The sequence below is a fragment of the Cygnus atratus genome, chromosome 10, assembly GCF_013377495.2.
Source record: "Cygnus atratus isolate AKBS03 ecotype Queensland, Australia chromosome 10, CAtr_DNAZoo_HiC_assembly, whole genome shotgun sequence".
NCBI classification, from domain to species: domain Eukaryota; kingdom Metazoa; phylum Chordata; class Aves; order Anseriformes; family Anatidae; genus Cygnus; species Cygnus atratus.
In genome coordinates, this window is record NC_066371.1 from 18,989,766 (window position 1) to 19,009,725 (window position 19,960).

At 37.5% G+C, this 19,960-nt stretch overlaps 1 protein-coding gene across 2 annotated transcripts in view; it reads right to left on the bottom strand.

Annotated features, from left to right (window-relative positions):
* The window catches only part of NUP210 (nucleoporin 210), a 66,278-nt gene that overhangs the window by 11,176 nt on the left and 35,142 nt on the right, over nt 1-19,960 (bottom strand). Inside the window, exons 16-30 of one of the 2 annotated variants that reach the window (XM_035558266.2) lie at nt 18,926-19,099; nt 17,487-17,679; nt 17,093-17,199; nt 14,787-14,891; nt 14,563-14,664; nt 12,697-12,825; nt 11,853-11,980; nt 10,836-10,971; nt 10,455-10,517; nt 9,657-9,836; nt 8,151-8,231; nt 7,071-7,202; nt 6,705-6,863; nt 5,165-5,256; nt 3,678-3,852 (exon numbers count right to left, since the gene is read on the bottom strand). In XM_035558266.2, coding sequence (XP_035414159.1) covers nt 3,678-3,852; nt 5,165-5,256; nt 6,705-6,863; nt 7,071-7,202; nt 8,151-8,231; nt 9,657-9,836; nt 10,455-10,517; nt 10,836-10,971; nt 11,853-11,980; nt 12,697-12,825; nt 14,563-14,664; nt 14,787-14,891; nt 17,093-17,199; nt 17,487-17,679; nt 18,926-19,099 — 1,956 coding nt within the window. The remainder of the gene's footprint in view (nt 1-3,677; nt 3,853-5,164; nt 5,257-6,704; nt 6,864-7,070; nt 7,203-8,150; nt 8,232-9,656; nt 9,837-10,454; nt 10,518-10,835; nt 10,972-11,852; nt 11,981-12,696; nt 12,826-14,562; nt 14,665-14,786; nt 14,892-17,092; nt 17,200-17,486; nt 17,680-18,925; nt 19,100-19,960) is intronic. The other variant, XM_050712701.1, reaches the window with a different exon arrangement.

Below are 19,960 nucleotides of genomic sequence, written 5' to 3' on the forward strand. Positions count from 1 at the left end.
TGTTGCCTCTATAACAGTCATCTAAAAACAGGTCTTAATATGCAAATATACAAAGTTTCCTTGACAAATCACTTACCGTATGTTTAGCCATATAACGGTACAGAGACATGGAGCTTTTATTATCCGTGTAATAATCTGTATTTTACAGAATCACAGAACAGCTGTGGCTGAAAGGGGCCTCTGGATGTTGCCCAGGCCAGCCACCCTACTCAGTCTGGGCTACCTACAACCAGACGCCCAGAACCACGTGCAGCCAGGTTTTGAGCATCTCCAAGACAGACTCAACAATCTCTCTGGGCAGCCTGTGCCACTGCTCAGCAGTCCTCACAGTGCTTCGCTACATTCACACAATTTCACGTTTCAATTTGTGTGCATTCCCTCTTGCCCTGACACTGCCCACCACCGAGAAGAATCTAGCTCTGTCTTCTTTCCACCCTCCCACCAGGTATTTCTTCATATTTTTCTCTAAAAGGACTGGGAATTGAAGCAATGTAGAAACCCACATCACACACCTCAGAAACTACATTCTTGTCATATAAGGTAAAACTGGTAAGCCTTCCTGGATATGCAAGAGAACAAATTTTTCCTAGACTTCCCTCCCAGTAATTCCTGAAGTGAAATATGCAATTTGTTCCCCACTTTACCAGAACAGGAGTAACTTGCAGTGACTGTGAGCGTAAGGGGATGAAATGATTGCTGTTTCCCCAGTTCCCTTACACTAAGTGAGAAAGGTTAGATGATACAGGCAGGTTCTAACAGCCTCGTCTCTGGGAGAAGATTTGCTCAATAGAGGAAACGTGAACAGTAGCTGCAAAGGTGTTCCCTGGTAATCCCAGCGATATAACGTTGTAGAGACTACAAACTGCTGCCCCTCAAACAGGCCTGCATTGGTCTAACAACAGGGCTTCCAAGGTGGCAAAGAACACCACCCACTCACCATCTTCCCTCCTGGAGTTCTGTGCCTCTATGGTTTTTCTGACCTGGGCACACTTGCCTTGACCCTGCTGGTTGTATGATGCTACAGCCAGGCCATCCTCCAAGGCTTGGGCTGATAGAAGGTAAGTGCAAGAGAAAAGCACTCAGGTCTGGCACCTGACAACTCTTAGCTGTCAGCAGGCTACATTTCGCTGCCTTAATGCTCCTCCTCAACTAAGATGGAAGTTATGGAATTCTGCTCCAAATTCTTTAGAGAAATCTGCCAGACTGTCCACATGTCCACACCACCAAAGTTTTCTATTATCACTTCTCTGAAGGAAGTTTGACTCAAGATAAAGATTTCACAACTTTAAAAAATAAAATAAAAATTACTGTTCTTGCTTAACTTACCTAAGTTAACTAGCAAAATTACCCAATAAAAGAGAAATCTGCTCTTTCTGTTACAGCTTTTGAAAAATAAATAATGGAAGGGTAGAGAAAGCAAAAAACCTTCAAACATATATAGAAAACTATTTTAAAAGAAGCCCTCAGGCTTATCTTGTAGGAAATTCCCTTTTTTCTGACCTAAGAGGCCCAGCTGAAATGTAAAACTCTGCAATCTGAAAATGTACATGTCAAAACATAAAAAGGAAAGAACAAATTTGGCCTCAGCAAATCGCATCTTTGGTGCGACTGGAAAAAAAAGAGTGGCTAAAAAATAGTACATGTAACTGGCTACTCCACAAGCTGACAGACTGCATAGTCATTTTGCCCAACTAGCTCAGGCAACAAGTTAGCAAAAATGACATTTCCTTTAAAGATCTTCAGTCTTGCTTTACATCAAAATTTCATTTAAAACTGGCCCACATGGGCAGCTGCTAAATTTAATATTGAGAAAAATAGTACTTACTGTTAAAGCATCTCAGTTTTTAAAGTATTTGTTATTTTAAAAATATATATATTTAAGTACATCCAGTAAGGCTATGCCTAGCTTGCTTCCATGCTAAGCTTTGGCATACTGCTATCACTCCTTATTTCCACTGTCCTCCTTGACTTACATAAGATAGTCTTTTTCTGAGCAAAGTTGAAGGTCTAAGCATTAAGGGATGCTGCTGCAGCTTGGTTCTTAATTGTGCACGGTTGTAAATAGACAAAATAAGAACTTATGAAAGGAAGGATAGCGTGAAGGAGAATACTCTGCCTTACAATGACACAACAAGATTAAAGCTCATGTGCTGTTCCATTGCAAGTTTTTGCATGTGACCTTCAGCAAAACCCCTCAAGTCCTCTCTGTTCTTCATCCATAAACAGAAGACAAAAGTATGCTCTGAACTCATGGGGTTATTGTGAAGTTAAAAATGTTATTTCCATAAAAGTAGTATAGTTTTATTAAGTACAGGAAAATAAATCTGTTGTATGAGATTCTGAACAGAGACAGTTCCTCCTACAAAGCTTTCACAGACTTAAAACCAGTGCACTGACTCCACAATTCTGCGATACTGTAACTGTGTACGGAAAGAATGCACAAAGGGAGAATATAACTTCAGTACCACTATATGCTGACTAAATGTCATTTGAGCCAACTCCAAAGTCATTAGATGTCTTTCACTAGCTAGATCCAGCAGTGAAGGGAGGAAACAAGGTCATCTATAACAGAGCTGTACGAATTTACTTGCTACCACCTCGCAGCAGGAGTGACATTAGTGAAACTAAGCCACAATCTCTTTTTTCATTCTCTTCCCAGGAGACAAAAATGAATGTTATGGCAAAAAAAAAAAAAAGAAAAAAAAAGAAAAAACACAATCAAGCCATTTCACAGTGATTACAATAATTAAACCTACAAATAATTTAAAGTCAGCACTTGAATTAAATATATTTATCTTTTAGCTGGGACATACTGGAAACATGCTGACAGAGTAAAAAGGGATTAGAGGAGGTGGAGCAGTGGGTATCTCAAAGCTCATGTTGCCAGATGAAGAAAGTTCTTGGTACAAGGACTTCTGAACAGAAATGAAGTGCCTTAAGCATCCAGTAAGTAAGATGTATTATACTTCATGTAACAGCATTTAGTTTAACAGATGACGGTTTGGGAAAGAAAGACGTTTTGTTGGCCTGAAACCAAACTGTCAAGTTTTGCTACAGATTTGTATTTCCTTAAAGAATCCATATTTCAGTGTAGTTTAGGCACACAGCAGCCTTGGACATGCTCCTTGCCAGCTCACCAAACACAGGGAACTTATTGCTTCTGCTATGTCTTCTCATGCAGAGGCTCTCATTATGTAAAAGCTAAACAGCTGGGAAACAGCATAGAAAATTAAATCTGGGGGCTCTACAGTTACTGCTGGTATCTAGAAAATCTAGGTATCACACACAACATCTCTAGTAAGGTATTTATGTTCATTACTGCAGATGATATTTACTTTTTTCAGTTATTGTCAAATGCATGGTTATAACAGTAATATCTTTTTTATTATTTATTTGAACTTCTGTAGAATTTTTAGGATTATTTTTTAAAAGGTACATTCACCCAAAGACTTTTTGTAAGATGTACCATATTTAAGAATTTGGTGGGATTTAATCTCTATCTAGCTTGTATACTGAACTTTTTTTCAAAGCCCAAAGCTATTAATTCCTATACATTTTTCAGAAAGGAAATTCATAACGTGCATTTAACCAACTCTGATGCAGTAATAAAAATATCCTACTAACAGAAAACTACGTCAAGTTATAACTCCCGGTAAAGAGAAAGAGAAAAATATTACCTTAACAGCAGCTACAATTGTCTGGTTAATCCCAAATGATTCTTGTGAAATTACTTCAATTGTTGATAACCCTATCAAAGATCCAGAATTAAGGACACCTCTTTCATCAATTTTTACAACAGGAACTTTATCTGGTCCATCCAGGACACGGTAACTCAGGGAAGCCACTCGGTCCCTTAAGGAAAAAACAAACAAACCAAAAAAGCCACACATACACACAAAAAAACAAACACAAAGAAAAAACAGGGAACTCATGTAAATAAGTAAAACCATATTTATACCAATATATTATGCAAATCTAAGACATAGAACAGTCCTAATCTGGTATACCTTTTTCTATATCTTTGCAATATAAACCGAGAAGAACGTGCTCTAATCTAAAAAGGAAAAGATCCAGTTCTGTTTCAAGCTTACTTAGACAAAGTCTCATCTGGGTTTATGCATTTACTGAAACCTAGTTGTTGCCCATTGCCGATCAGTGTTATCATTTCTTGATGCAAACTTGGTTCCAAACAATAATGGCAAAGGCTACTACTACATGCAGCTTCTGTAGTCATTTTCTGTAAATGATATTTAGAGGCAGATACTCTGCCAGGGTCAATGCTGGTATTAGAGACAAAGTCAGGGACATGATTAAGTGGATCTCATCAGTTTCCAGGAAATGGTTTTGTAGACAAGGTTAATTTTTGGAGTAACTCTCACCATGGTATTTGCATATTAATAAAATGAGCAAATACATAAACTCATTAGTTGGCATTCTGAGACATTAGCTGCTTTTAAGTATCACTTATCACAACTTCCGAAATACTATAATAATTGTTTTTCTTCTCCTCCTAAGCTTCTCCATCCAGATAGAAATAGCCTACTTTATCCTAAGAAGCCTAGTATTCAAGCTGTATTTTAGCTGCCCTTTTCCTGGCAAGGGTGCAATTTTTTTGGTGGTAGAGTTCAGACATAGGGGCTGCAATAGTAGATAGTGAAGATGCTGGGAAAAAAGTTTACAAACTGCTATATAGCAAATTAATCACTAATTAATCAGAATAAATTGCTTAGAAGAGCAATCAAATATCAAGCCCGAAACAAGCCTGCAAACGGACTAAAGATGTTATCTCATTTGGGAAGGACATTTTAATCTCAAAATCTAGCCATAGCCTCTGTGTGAGAAATGCAGAGAACTATTTTCTGTAAAGCTTTCATTGCCTATGGAATCTCTGGTGGAAGCATGCAACTGCTTTAACTGGCTCTGCATCTAAAAGTTCCAAATGTCAAATAAATTATCAAGCTACTATCTAACCAACGTAAGATTTGAAAGAAACCAAGAGTAGAGATAAGATACTAGTCATTACCAGATAAGTTGTGTATTATATGGATGTACTGTAATACCCTTTTTAACAGATTGAAACAGCAAAAATTACCTTACACAAAATTGCTTTACAGTTTTGATAAACTGTTGACACAAATCACAGTATGAAAAAATGGTCTCTAACCTGTTCGTCTGAAGTTTAATAAAGGAATTTGGTGACATTAAAATCTGTTCTGTTTCCACTTCTGGAGTGACTAGATGAAGTTTTTCATATACCTGGAAAATAAATAAAAGGCACTTTAGCCTACTGCTGTGCACAGCAAGCCATTTATTTCATCTTCAAAATAACAAAAAAAAACAAACAAAAAAAATCGCAAAAAACAATCTTATATAAGATAAAATGTTATATATAAGTTAAAAGCCAGAAAATCAGAAAATTAAACATGAGTATTTGAGAAGGCGATACACACCATCTTTTAAAAATTATTCTGAAGAGCATTCATTTCTATGGCTATAATGACACTACCAAGCAGTTTGAACAAAGAAGCAGATCTGTCAAGTGAAGCAGTGTTGGAGACCCCACGTTGTCCCAGATTATTTTAGACAACCCCTAGTGTGATCCCATGGAGGGAACGTCCACAGAGGTGCGTTCCTCAAACACATCTGCCAGTTTTTGTTCCACATAAAGGAATCCAGTTCGCATACTTTGAAACTGCTCTTCAAAGCATAGTAAGTGGAAACAATGGGAGATTCATTTCAAAAGTTAATTCCTGATCCAAGCTGACACACTTGCATAGACATACAAGATAACCACTATATACAAGAAGTATTAGCATGCAAGGAGGTACTACAGAACCAAGGTGTCCTGGTTTCAGGTAGGACAGAGTTAATTTTCCTCCTAGTAGCTGGCAGGGTGCTATGTTTTGGATTAGGATGAGAAGAGCGCTGATAACATGCTGATGTTTTAATTGTTGTAGAGCAATGCTTACACCAAGCCAAGGACTTTTCAGCTTCTCGCTCTGTCCTGCTAGCGAGCAGGCTGGGGGTGCAGCAGGAGCTGGGAGGGGACAGACCCAGGACAGCTGACCCAAACTGGCCAAAGGGGTATTCCATACCATCTGACGTCATGCTGAACAATATATAGGGGTGGCTAGCCGGGGTGGGGGGGCGGCTGCTCGGGGATAGGCTGGGCATCGGTCAACGGGTGGTGAGCAATTGCATTGTGCATCACTTATTTTGTACACATTATTACTATTATTATTATTATTATTATTGTTATTATTTTTCCTGTCTTAATAAACTGTCGTTATCTCAACTCACAGGCTTCACTTTCCCGTTTCTCTCCCCCATCCCGGAGAGGGAGGGGGGAGGGTGAGCGAACGGCTGTGTGGTGTTTGGCTGCCAGCCGGGCTAAACCACAACACAAGGTTTTCATACAACATTGCTTACCTGCAAAAAGTAAAAGTCACCTCAATTTCAGGTGGTCTACACCAGAATCTAAACTCCTGAATTTCATTCAGGCATTACACCAGTGTGTAGCTATTCAGTGCAAAAACTTGCAGGTTTCCAAATACAGGAACATTATACAACAACAGTAAGGGCTCAAAGATGAGCCAAGGTCAGAACAACATTTTTGCATTTAAAATTCCCAACTTCAAAGTCTTTAAGCCTACGGGCTTAAATTCAGCTCTGAAATATTAGAAAATTACACGACATCATCATACCTGAATTTGGATTTCATCAGACAGTTCTCTTGCCATGTTGTAAAACTGGTTAGCTGCAGGATCAAGGACCTTCACAACAACTTTCAGGCCTGTTCTTCCCTTTACTCTGCCATAAACATCCATTGCAAAGTTGTATTTCGCAGGAAGCTGAAAAGAAGCCTTGGACAGAAGAAAGCAATCAAAGTTTTACTCATGGAAAGAGTTGATACTGATATAGAGGAAGGGCCACACCCAACACCGACAATGGCTCTTTGATTTTGAGCAAGTGGAAGCAACAATATTTTCTTAATGCCTATTACATGGCAGTTTCCTTTTCCCAAGATACACATACATACAAGCATGCACACACACACACACACACGTTACCTCGTTGTGTCTTGTCTTTATGTCCAAAGTATCCCTCTTTGTGACAGACCAGTGGAACGTTAACCCCGGCACCGCATTACCAAACGAAAAAGGTGTCTGACTACTGGTGATGCCCATTACATAAACTGGCATCTAGAAATAGAGAAACCACTGTCTTAGGTGATTCAAGGATGATAACTAAACCTGTACACAGCAAACAAACTTAAAATTCATTGATCAAGAGATGCTACTTCTTACGAAGGAAACAGTTTGGCTGCTGTATACGTTGCAAGGGTGCACCATGCAGCAGACTCCAAAAAAAAAATTACAACCAACAAACCACACCATCTTGTAAGAAAGTACATTTTGATCCTCTCTCATATGCTACATGCTCTACAAAAAATAACAAGTACCAGTTTTCCAACAGAAACGATTAATTAATTTGTTCCATTTGTAGCATCAAATCACTTCATCTTAGTTAAGTCATATGCTCATGCTTTCTACATCTTTGCCTAGATGCTCTCTCTGATTAACTGTTTTCTCAGGACAACAACCTTCTTCCATATCCCCAAATTAAGACAACATAGCATATAAACACAAAACAGGGATTTAATTTTTTTTTTTTTAGATCACCAAAACTACCTAAAATCTCTGGCTATTTTTGGATAAGTAACTTCTAGGAGAAATACAGAGTCTGAGTACAACTTATTAAAAACAATTTGAACAGTATCTGTGCAATATATCAGCGGATATACTGCAGATTTTTAATATACAAAGGAAGACAGCCTCCACTACAACTTGAATGAAGATGAAAGAACCCTTCTTCAGATTAACTGATTAAATAATGCTTCTTCAGCAGGGCCTGGATTTCTGAAAATCAGTCATGTGTACAAGGTAAACTTGTCCCATTTTGTTTTCTTTAACACATTCAGCTCTGGAGCTTTGCCATTGAAAGCACAAATTCCTGCATCAGCAGTGGTAACCCTCAGAACAGGAGGCCACTCAGGGCTGGGGTGGTATTATCAGATTTTCTAGTAGGAATGATCACAACTTGCAGGTCAAAAATTTAAGGCAATAAAAGCTAATCATAAATCTACTGACCTGTGTACCGGTTTTCATTCGTGTAATTGGTGCATGAATTCTAACAGCTGTCAGCTGTACAACTTCAACTTCCACTTTGTCCTAAAAACAAAGAAGGTCTGGCATTGTAAACATTTGTTAAGTGTGAACTGTATTTCACTTTTGGGATCCATTCACTGTTTTGACAATAGAGATTAGATAATGACGTGATTTGCATGTGACTTACTACAGAAAAATACAGATGGATATAAGTCAGTATTAGACTGAAAGATTACAAAAGAACTACCTTTTTGGTAAATTGACAGGCATTTAAAGATGCCATCTAAATTAAAACACACACACACACACACACTCTGCTCAAGGTTACTGACATGATGAATAATGGAGCTAAGAGGTGACAGACAGCAAGGAACTAGATCATAGGGGTCGCTGGGAGATAGATGAATAATCCCAAAAGTTAACAAACAACAACAAAAACATTGAAAGAATTTAGAAGGAAATGAAAACAGTAAACACCAAAGGTGATAATCAAGAATAAAAGGATGATATATGTGATACTCTGATGTCTTCTCTTCACAATATCCTTATATTCCTGACAGATTTTTATTTCTATTGTATATCGTGGAGGAAATGTCAGATCTGGCCCTCAGTGGGCAGTAGTTTTACCTTTAAGTTCATTCTGCTTCCTGACAAACATCAGGGCATGCTGCTGCTCCCTCATTACAGTGTACACCTGTGTATAGGTATATATACAGACACTTTTTTTTTTCTTTAAGTTACTTAGTTTCTTCTTGAACTGTAGCGACATCTTTCAAGCAGCAGAACTCTGTGGTATGCAGCAACCTTCCTCCCTTGACCTCAAATGAAGAGCCATAAGCTCTGGCCCAGCGCATGTTGCTCTGAGCATCATGCAAGTCCCAGGAACTTGTGCTCCCTATAGGCCTGCTCAACAGCTCCCACACACTCTGCTAGTAGCAAGTTATATGGACACAGACTTCAGTGGAATTCAGGGATTCATTGCTTGAACTCCATGGACTGGTTTAAACCACAACACAAGACGATGTTGTTCTCCACGGCCTGCCTATAGCTTAAGAGACAACAGATTGCTTAGGCAAGTTACCTTCTGACATCTACTGACATAAGATGCTGCTAAACTATATTGTTCTTCCTTGTGTTGCCTTAACCTTCTGCTGTTTTAGAAAGGCTTCTTTAAACAGGCTTTTCTAGATTTAAAAATCAAGTTGAAAGATATCAAACAGACTGTTCATAAAGTCTCCTTGGGTTATCAGTATAGCTTAGTGTTAAGATACAGCAAGATTTAGCACTTAACTATCTGCTGAAGGTATCTCCTTTGTCAGCAAATGCATGAGCTCACATGCCAGGGAGTAAAAACCTCTGCTTTCTTTAAGGAGATAAAAAAAATCACTAAAGTAAACAAGATGGCAATATTAACGCAAAAAGACTATTTGATCTAAATCCATGAGTTGTTAGAGGCTGTCAGCCCCAAACAGCGGCATAATACATCACCTGGGACACCACAACCACCTTCCCTGTCTCTGCATCAACAGCTTGCACCACTCCTGTTACTGTCCCATTCCCAACTGCCACTCCTCTGATGAGTCCAGCGCTGTTGACTGATGCAATCTTTTCCTCGCTGATGGAGAAAATGATGTTGGATTGAGGTTGAGGGCCTCCTTCTGAAGTGATCTACAATTAATAACACACAGAACAACTAAATTTATTCATCAGATATTTGTTCTGGTTAATGTCACAGTGTACACCTTTCCCTGCTCAGCACCACAATGTAATCAGTAAGAAAAAGCTGTCTGAGCCTTTCCAGACCATCTCAGAACTTATTTTGCCTGCATGCCAGTCCATCCATGATGTTGGACTGAGAAGTACGTTAAACTAGCACAGAAACGTACTGTGTGCTTTGTACAGTATGACACTTGATGCTATGTCTAGGCCAGATAGTTTAAGAAAAAAATATTTACCTCACTTTCTGTTTACCACACATGGTATACCTCTGTGTTCTTGTTTGTATAACTAGTTCGCTATACTTAACTTCATGCAGGTGGCAGATTTATTAATGCTATCCTGGTATTTGACACTGGAAAAGCTTATGCTCCAACAAACACAAAACCTTTGATCCAGCAATACAGTCAAATGCAAGGTGGCTCAAGAATGAAACTGCTCTCTTGGTGGGAAGAGCATTCAGCGAGAACACAGCTAACATGGAAAATTTACTCCTAAAAAATAAGTTGTACACATTTATTTTAAAAGAGAAATTACAAAAGAAAGAAAATATGTTAGAAAATGCCTTACCTGGATCATGGCCCCTATAATCAGGGTCACTTTCCTTGGCAGTAGTCTAAATGGGGGAAAGACCTAAAAATGGAAATATGAATACTTGTGTTCATGCTATTTTAATCAGACAAATTATGTCAAGATATATTACGTACAAGTGTAAAACTGGGTCTTTATTTGCTTAATTACAGTAAATTGAGCATGCAGAAACTAAATTTATCATTTGCAGTTGAAAAACACTGAAATCTGAAACAGACTAGCATTTGGGTAAATTCTGAACAGAAAAAGTAAACAGATTATTCTGGCAGATTATTGTATTATAAATTAACAAAAATATACTATTCTTGTGCTATCATAACAGATTTTGTTTACACACATATTTAATCTGAAATTATTTACTTCAATCTGTTGTGGAGCAGAATTTATTCTTTGTCCTCTTCTGTCCGTAACAGTTGCCATAAGACTAGTCTGACCTAAGGACACCCCATGCACTAAAAATGCAGCAGTATGGTCATCAAGAGCTTCAGCAAGTGGGCTGTAGTGAGGAAATACATTAAAATACATAAGTTCATTGAATAAAATACATGAATAACAACTGCAACGGACTTAGTACATATCGGTTTCATCATAAGAACTATTAAGCAACTATGTAAATACCACAACTCAACATGAAACACAATGAAATGGCTCTTTGCAGCCTGTATTTCATTTTAAAATGAAATAGAAACAAGAGTGCTAGCTGGTGCAGGCCACAACTCTGCCAGGGAATGCAGTAACAATTTCACAGGTATAGGCAATAGTGGGACAGGTCTCAAGTATACCTTAACACGAATTAATGGAGTAGGATAGATACAGCCAGACAGTACTGCATGATGTATGCACAAACGAACACATACTTCTCCATACAAAGCCGAATGTTTTTATTATTCATTGTTCCAACACTAAAAATCAGTCCAAAACCAGTTTTTTACCTCTGATTTTAAACATTGTGTTTAGAGCTTGGAAAATAAAGAAGATTCTAGACAATACGAGGATTTAACCTACCTGCTTATAAAAAGCAGACAGGATGAGCTCGATAACATGTCTCCACAATTATATTTGTTCACCTCATATTATTTGCAAAGTCATGGCTTCCAAGATGCTGATGGCCCCGTGAAATGTTATAGCATATGAAAAGTTTCATTAATCAGCCAACGAGACTTAGAGGGTTAAGTTAAGCAATTTTTTCAGAACATTTAACAGGTAATCAAAACTTTGAAGCTCTACTTTAGAAACACAACTTTTGAAGTAAATGCATTATCAAAAGACCATTCATTGTATACCACTGTGCCTCCAAGAGAGTATCTTTATTCATTTTTGCTTATTCTGACTATAAACATTTGCAGATTAATAAAAAAAACGAATCCATGAACTTACACAAGTGAAACAATTTGAGATGCTGCCCTTAGTTTTAGATCCATGACAGTAAAGTATTTAGCCAGAAAAGGTTTCTTAGAGTCATCCAGAACTCTGACATAAGCCTTAACTGTTTTTCCAATCTCCACCTGAAATACAGTCAAATCCAGTCATTTTTCATTTTTCAACTATGTAAAAAAAAATTCTTATTTATTGACATACACGTTTTCTTTTATTTTATTTTACACTTTTTGGAGAGTATGAGAGATAAGGCCCAAAGCATAGACTAGCACTGCTTTTAAAGAATAATCCCTGCCAGCTATAGTTAGTATCAAATTAAATAAATGAATTCAGGTCTTTCAGCTGGCAAGGGCATAATTAAAACATCCAAGAATATCAACACTTATTTTGTATAAGACTTACTGAAGCTGGCAAGTAAAGTGAGGTGGACATTTTTTTGTGTTCATTTTTAAAGCATAACATACGGAAAATGACCTTGGGGCTAAACATACTCCTAAAAGAATTGCTCTCAAGCTCTTCAGACAACAGGAAATGTAAATTCGTGTGTTCATATAAATTATGAATTAACATTGATGCGTAAATACAAAAGTTGAGATTGCTGCTGCACTGAATATCAAGTAGGAGACACTTGATACTCTGAACGATTAAGAACCTAACATAAATTTGGGAGGGAGAAACAGGTACAGGGAGATAAAACTATTTCTCTAAGGCGATATAGCTGTAGCAGAGGGCCCTAACCACTACATAGTACCAGCCTGTACATGTCTTAGGTTTATGCTTATGATCAGCACAAGGTATCAGGACAATCTGGATCAGCTACTAACACTGGTTCAAAGCTACTAACCTTGTCAACAACTCGGACGTACAGTTCCTGTATATCAGATACATGAATTTCAGCTTTAGCTGGTGCAGGGAAAGCCAAACACAAGTCATGAATCATTACAGTCACTGATCCTGGAAGCAGAGGATGCACCTACAATGCCAAAAGAAAATTCTACTATAGCATTTCTTATTTTTATTTGTCTTTCATTCACGGGATAAAATTTGTTTCCCTTTTAGGGCAGAAGTAGTTGGATGCAGAAGTCTCCAAGCCTTAGACACAGATAATTCTTCCACTGAGGCAAAATGAAAGCCGTAAAATGCATTTAAACAGTATCATACTATTGAGCTAGTGCAAACGGCCCTGGGCAGCAACTGAATTAAAAAATCTTAATGTAGAAGCAAGTGTGGCATTTTGTTATTGTCCTTTTGCCATCAGAATAACAACAGACAACAAAAACGAATCAAAGTAACTTTTCTTAGAGGACAGAAAAACAAAACTATTAGAAAAAAATAAGGATAGAGATTATGCCTGTAAAGCATTAGTACTGCTTCCTAGGAGATTCTTTACAGTTACTGCTGGTGGAAGATCTTACCAAGTAGGAGAACAACTGACTAGTCAGGTATTTCTTGAATACATTTTTTCTTTATTTTTAAACAAAGAACTTACGTTATGCTCACCAGCATACAGCAAGAATCAAGCAATAAAGAAACAGAGCTTTGCTCACAAGCAAAAGCTCTCACAGCTAGGCACCCATCCTAAAGTCCTCTCCCCATTCACATCCTCAAGGTCACACTTCCACTTTGCCCACATTACCTCTGCAGTTCTCTTGCAGTTTTTCCTGACCTTGCTACACACACCCCAGGGACAATCCTGACTATTCTCTCCACCACAGAAACCCTCACTTTGGCCAGAGACAGCACAGATGTTTGGTGTCCTACTCTTTCATACTTACGGAAAAGAATTCTCTGAAACAAAGAGTGACCGACAACCAGGCCTCCCAATTCAAAGGAATTTAATAAAATTCATAGCATTACTTGGCAGCACTACAGGAGTAACCAGTAAGAGGAGCTGGAAGAGCTGTCACTTTGTTCTCTGAGGACACCCCTCTTATTTTTGCCTCAAAATTAAAAGAAATATAAAGTCTTAATAAATATCAGCTGTCAGAATGGCAGCCATTCCCAAGGCAGGTTGCTGATGCATACACTGGGGGTGTATATCAACATGCATCCAAGCAAAGTGGAGAAGCAGGTGTGACACACAAACTTTATTTTATATGCTTATAGAGTAGCAAGGACAGCTGATCTGGACCGATAGCTTTGAAAGATTATGTAGATTGCCAACGCACTGAAACACAGCAAGGCTATCATATAGCTAGCTTTATTGCCGTGATAAAAGCTAATTGTGTGAGGACATATTTTAGTTCATTTCTTACCCAAGCCTTCCTTCTGCTCTAGAGTATACAACTGCACCACTGTAGTATTTTACTGTAGTTAATTATATTTTCCCCTTAAGAAAAATTGGAGACATAAAAAAAACAAACACATAATGCATTCTCTCCTTAAGTGTGAAAGGGATTTCTTACATCTCCACTAAAAGAATAATAAAAATAAAATAGTGTAAATATGAAAGAATGAAACCAATATATTACTGTAAGTGTCAGATAGGCTTTGCTAGCTTTCTAGAAGATGTGTAATCCTGTTCACAATGCCTGTAACCTTTTTGTTATGGGTTAGAGGTTGCACACTCTGAAAGTATGAGAGCGAATTCAGAACAAAGTCATCCCATCCAATACCAATCCCCTTCCAATACTTGGAACACACACACACAAAAAAAATAATCACACATTCAGATTGCCAAACAGACATAAAATTATGTTACTTCACTCACCAAAGCAACACCTTGAGTTTCCTCATGACTCACAGTGACAATGTTTGCAACACTGGTATTAATGAAAAAGTATCCAGAACCTTCTTTGATGAACAGTTCTGCCTGCAAAAACAAAAAAGCACCACAAATTAAATTGCATCTTGCTCATACTTTGCTAAAACTGACATCCTTACCCACATCATAATTCTTGATATTCTAGAATAATCAGCAGAATAATACATTACCTGTATGTCAGGGTGATTGTAAATGGAGACATCGGTAGGGCTGACTTTTACATCTTCCACTAGAATCAGCTCAATAGCAGCAGACACAGGTAGAAGAGGTTCATACTGAAAGAAACAATTCCATTTACCAGGTGTGACAGCAAACACTACATGTTAGAAAATGGTACAAGTCTCTTTTATGTGCAGGAAAGGATTCTTAAAGCAGATGAACAAAGAGCCAGATCTGGAGAAGTTTCCATTAATAGAACATCCACAAGGTCAAGCAATTGTTTCAGCTGCTAGCGTTCTTCTTCATGTAAGGTCAGATACAGGACATGCTATCATATTCTGCATCTTCGTTCAAGCCAAAGAACAAAGGCCTATGCATTCAAGACTTCACAGGATCAATTAACCACGTCTGACATACACTGATAGGATATTAACTCAGAGACCTGCTTTAAGTTCATACAGAACAAGCAAGTGGAGAGAGAATATTTTCTTCTATTTCAAGATCTTTTTAGGATTCTTCTTAGCAGGCCACCAAAAGAAATTTTTCCTGAAATTTAAGTACATAAACACTGGACCAGATGCAAGTCTAATCATTCATTCATAACAACATTAGCTTAAAAAGGGAAAATGGTTTTTAGAGGAAGTTAGTATTATGTACCCATTTCACCTAATTAGTAGAGTGATTTCCTTGATGTAGAAAGGATGTCATCTTTCCCTAACGACATAATGACTGTTCCACTTAAACAGAGAACAGTGATCAAGACATCTTAATATACCATCTATTAGATTTTTATTTGTCTGTTAGAAAAAAAATCAGTATGGACAGTTTTGAAAGGAGAATATAGCAGGCTTCTTCTAATGCATTTGAAAAAAAAAAGCAAATCATCTAATTTACACAAGCAACACACAAATCCATGTAACTGTAGCAGAAGTGATGCCTACAACTACACTTTGACCAGAAAAGCTTTCTCCCAAACACAAAGACTACTTCAGTACCATTCTGCATGTATATATCCCACACTGAAATAATACAAACTTCTATCAACGTGAGAGAAAGTTTAGAGAATTCACTCTTCTTTTTATGTCTAGATGTGAGAAAGAATATTGAATATTGATGCAATAAAGCAGAGCACATAAAATTACAGAATGACTGAAGAACACCAGGTACCCTGATTACAACTCAATTTTCTCAAGAGAAAAAGATACAGAACCAAGTATCTCAGGTGGCACAGTACCATCTCTCTAATCTAGTAACTTGAAGTAATAGTCAGTCCAAGATTTGGCAGAATTTGACTGACAGAAAACTGGGACATAGGATCCTTCACGTTATGAATGTCTATTTGTGACCCACTTTGGATTAAAAATACTGTAACCACTAGCCCCATATTTTACTCTGTCTCAACTCTATATTCATGGTACATGATTCAGAACTGTATATAGTCAAGGACCTATTTAAATCTTGCTTAACAAAATTGAAACAGAATTTCAATTTAGAGAAGCACAATATTTTAAGTTACTTACTATGCATGTCAGGGTGTTCCACAGGCTGAAATTTGCCCTTATATTTAGTTAAAATAAAACATCACCACCACCAACGACAGAAAAGCAACTACCATTTACATCTGCCTTCTTTGCTCATCATCCCTACTTTTCGCTGCTGTTCTTCCATGTGTTAAATGTCTACAGATTTAAGTATTGTAAGGAATGCCTATTGACTTCTATCATTACAACTCATTTATATGGCTGGCACCATATAAATGAGTATCCTCTCCCTTCTTTATGACCAATGGAGATCGAAGAACAAGAGCATTAGTCAGAGCACAGATTTTACTGTCATATGAACTGTATGTATCAGCCAGCTTTTGCTTTGCTCACCTATAACATCCTTACCCTGTTTTGCAAGTGGAAATAATACATTTGCCTTCCCGTGTAAAAACTGCATTAAGCACATGGTTTCTTTGGTGAAGGATAAGTAGCAGAGCTTCACCAGTTCATTAAACAAGTCTGGATTGAAAGAAAACTAAATGAAAGGTGTAAAGGGAAAAGAATAGGACATATTTGATATGGATAGCAGAAAATAATGATGAAGAAAAAAAAGAAAGCCATAAACATTAAAAAAAATCTAGTGGTATGAATCTGTCTTCAGAATTGGTTATGGAGTTGCCTTATTTTTCGATTACTATGCACTGGGGAAATAAACGTATACAAATACTACACATTAAGCATCACAGGGAAATAATTCCACGTCCTGCCCTGCCCACCCGACCCCTCACCTCTCCCCCCAAAATAAAAAACAACAAAAAAAGAGTACTGAGTACCGGTATTTTTACTTTAGCTGCCTTGAGATGAGACTGTTGGTATCCTGTTGCAGTTGCAGAAATAGCAGTTGTTCCAGACTTGTGATGAACTAGAACAGTTTGTAAGCCTGGAACCAAAGAAAAAGCAAAATAAATCTGATTATGGGGCAGAAAAAGACAAAGTATAAACTGTTCACCTCTTCCATTGTCATTCTAAGACAACAATGATTTTCCTCACTAAAAATAGGCTTTTTGTTTATTTTTGTTTAATAATGCAGGCTTAAAATGCAAGTTTAGGACAAGCTGAAATACGACTGCAGATCACATTAATTTCTTAATCAAGATCAGACACTACCATATAGATTTAATCCTGGACTGTTCAAATAATGAAATGCTCATTTAAACTAATTTTTACCATGCATTTTCTTTTGACTGCTTCCATCTTCTTTCAGAATCAATTCCATTGGCATATTAGGCTCAATATTAGCTAAAGACTTTTTTGTTGATTCCCAGATAACACTCAGGGAACTGAAGTTATCAAATTTACTTCCCTGTTGGTCATATGCAGACAAATCCAATACCGGATTGCGATAATTTGAAACAGGAACCTGAAAAAGAATGAATATTTTGGACTGAAAAGATTCAAGAGGATTTTTAATCACGAAAAGAAAAAAAAATATTTTGAGTTCTGTTACACTTACTGTATCATTCATTACGTGAGTCATATTCATTAAAATAAGCCATCAATGCAAAGTCATTAAGTTGTACTTCAACTGCAAGGGGTTTTTGCTGTTGGTTTTGCTTAGTTTTAAACCAGTAAATTACTCTAAACCAAAACCAAACTACACTGCTCAGGTATATTGTATTTGGAATTGAAAGAAATAAAAAATGTTGCTATTAGTCAGAAGATACAGCACATTTTAATGTTCATCTCGTGTAATGTGCTAGCAAAAACAGCGCACTGATACAGTCCAACTCTTGACACATATAGAGCTAGAAAAATAGTTGAAGTCTAAAATGACTTATAATATGCAAAAACTTCTTATCTTGTTGTTATGTAAAAGCAATAACATTAAAAGATTCCTCAACTCCATACGTATTGCAGTTTTATGAAACTAGGATGACTTGCAAATACCCTCAAGCAATATGAACACAACAAAAGAGTTTACTCGGCAGACAAGGTATGACAGCACTCACTTGGATACAGAAGAAAGTTTTAATGCTTGGTAATCTACACATACGTATTTGTCCAGGCACTACCACCCATATTTGCAAAACTGAATAAACCTGATGTCACTGAACAATACACACTGCACATGCAAATGTACACTTGTAATAATAACGTAATAATAATGCACGGTAAAATATCTCTATACATACTCAATGGAGTATTTCGATTAGAGTGAAATGGTACAGGGAAAAAGATTATCCTTAAAAACAGCCACTGGAAACATATATACCCCCCCCCCCTTTTTTTTTTTGTTGTTGTTGTAAAAGTTCAACTTGCTTTCATTCGCTTCTCCCCTTCTGCTTAGCCCCAGTTTTGAGACAGGTCAGGTTCACTGAACCCTCACAGTGATTCTTTTGTGAGAAGACACAATATGTGTGCTTTTGCATATACTCCTGTTTTCTGATAACATCTCTTTATAAATGTATTCAAACAACCACTGCAGGAAACTCACATTTAGACTATTCTCTGCAAAAGCAGTTAATGATATGAGTGCCGCCCACAATCCTGTAGTTACTGCTACCCTCGCAATCTTCAAATCAACTGTTTTGTTTCTCATGTAGAGGTCCAAAGACTGATTTATATGTTACAATAACACTTTTTTCTGTTTCTTTTCTCAGCCTTACCATTTGCTTGTTTTGTTGCAGCAAAGGGCAGGAGAGATCGAGCTGAGGACTTCCATAAACAGGAGTCAAAGTGAGTCGTGAAGGGACAGCACAGATAAGCTTCACCACAGCAGGCTCAACTGCTGGAAAAGGGTTGGTCACCGTGGGATTGTTTCCAACTGTTAAGGCAATAACCTATAAAATTATGAAAACAGGAAAGTGAGGACAGAGAAAAAGACTATTCAGTTCAGGCACATTCTATTTCACACATCTCAGTTATATTCTGCTGTCAAAAGAAACAAGCAAAATATGTTTCTTGTGGATTTATAGCACCATTGGAGACACAAGATTTGAAAGGACATACACTTCAAGAGAAGTTCTATGCCATTATCAAAGTACTATTCCTGGAAACTTTTTCTAGGTATTCATGTTTACTACCATCTAGCTTGACACAAACAAACCTTTCATAACTTAAAAAGCTAACAGGCTGTTTTTTTTTTTTTTCTTGTCAGAGTGAGAACAGAACAGCTCAAAGACAATATTTATAGCCAGCTGAAGATGTTCAAAACATCTTGAGCTTTATTTTACGTGCCCTCTTTAGCCCTCAACAAAACAAGTTGGACATAAACACAGAGAAGGTTATCCCAGCAGGCTGAGGCAGATCTGGTTATCTGCCTTATGTAGCCAAAGACACACAGATGCTATCTCTCTTCTGGACCACACCGAGGAGAGTCAGCCAATGCATCCACAGTCACGGGCAACAAAAATATATTTGGTCCTTTCTCAATCTCCAGTTACAGAAATAGAATCATAGAAACGTTCAGGTTGGAAAAGACCTCTAAAGATCATCTAGTCCAACCTGTAACCTAGGACTAAAGTCTACCACTAAACCACACTACTAAGTTCTAAACCTATACTTTTCTTGAAAACCTCCAGGGATGGCGACTGAACCACTTCCCAGGGCAGCCTATTCCTATGCTGCACAACTCTTTCAGTAAAAAATTTCTCTTGATACCCAATCTAAAATTTCCCTGGTGCAACTTGAGGCCATTTCCC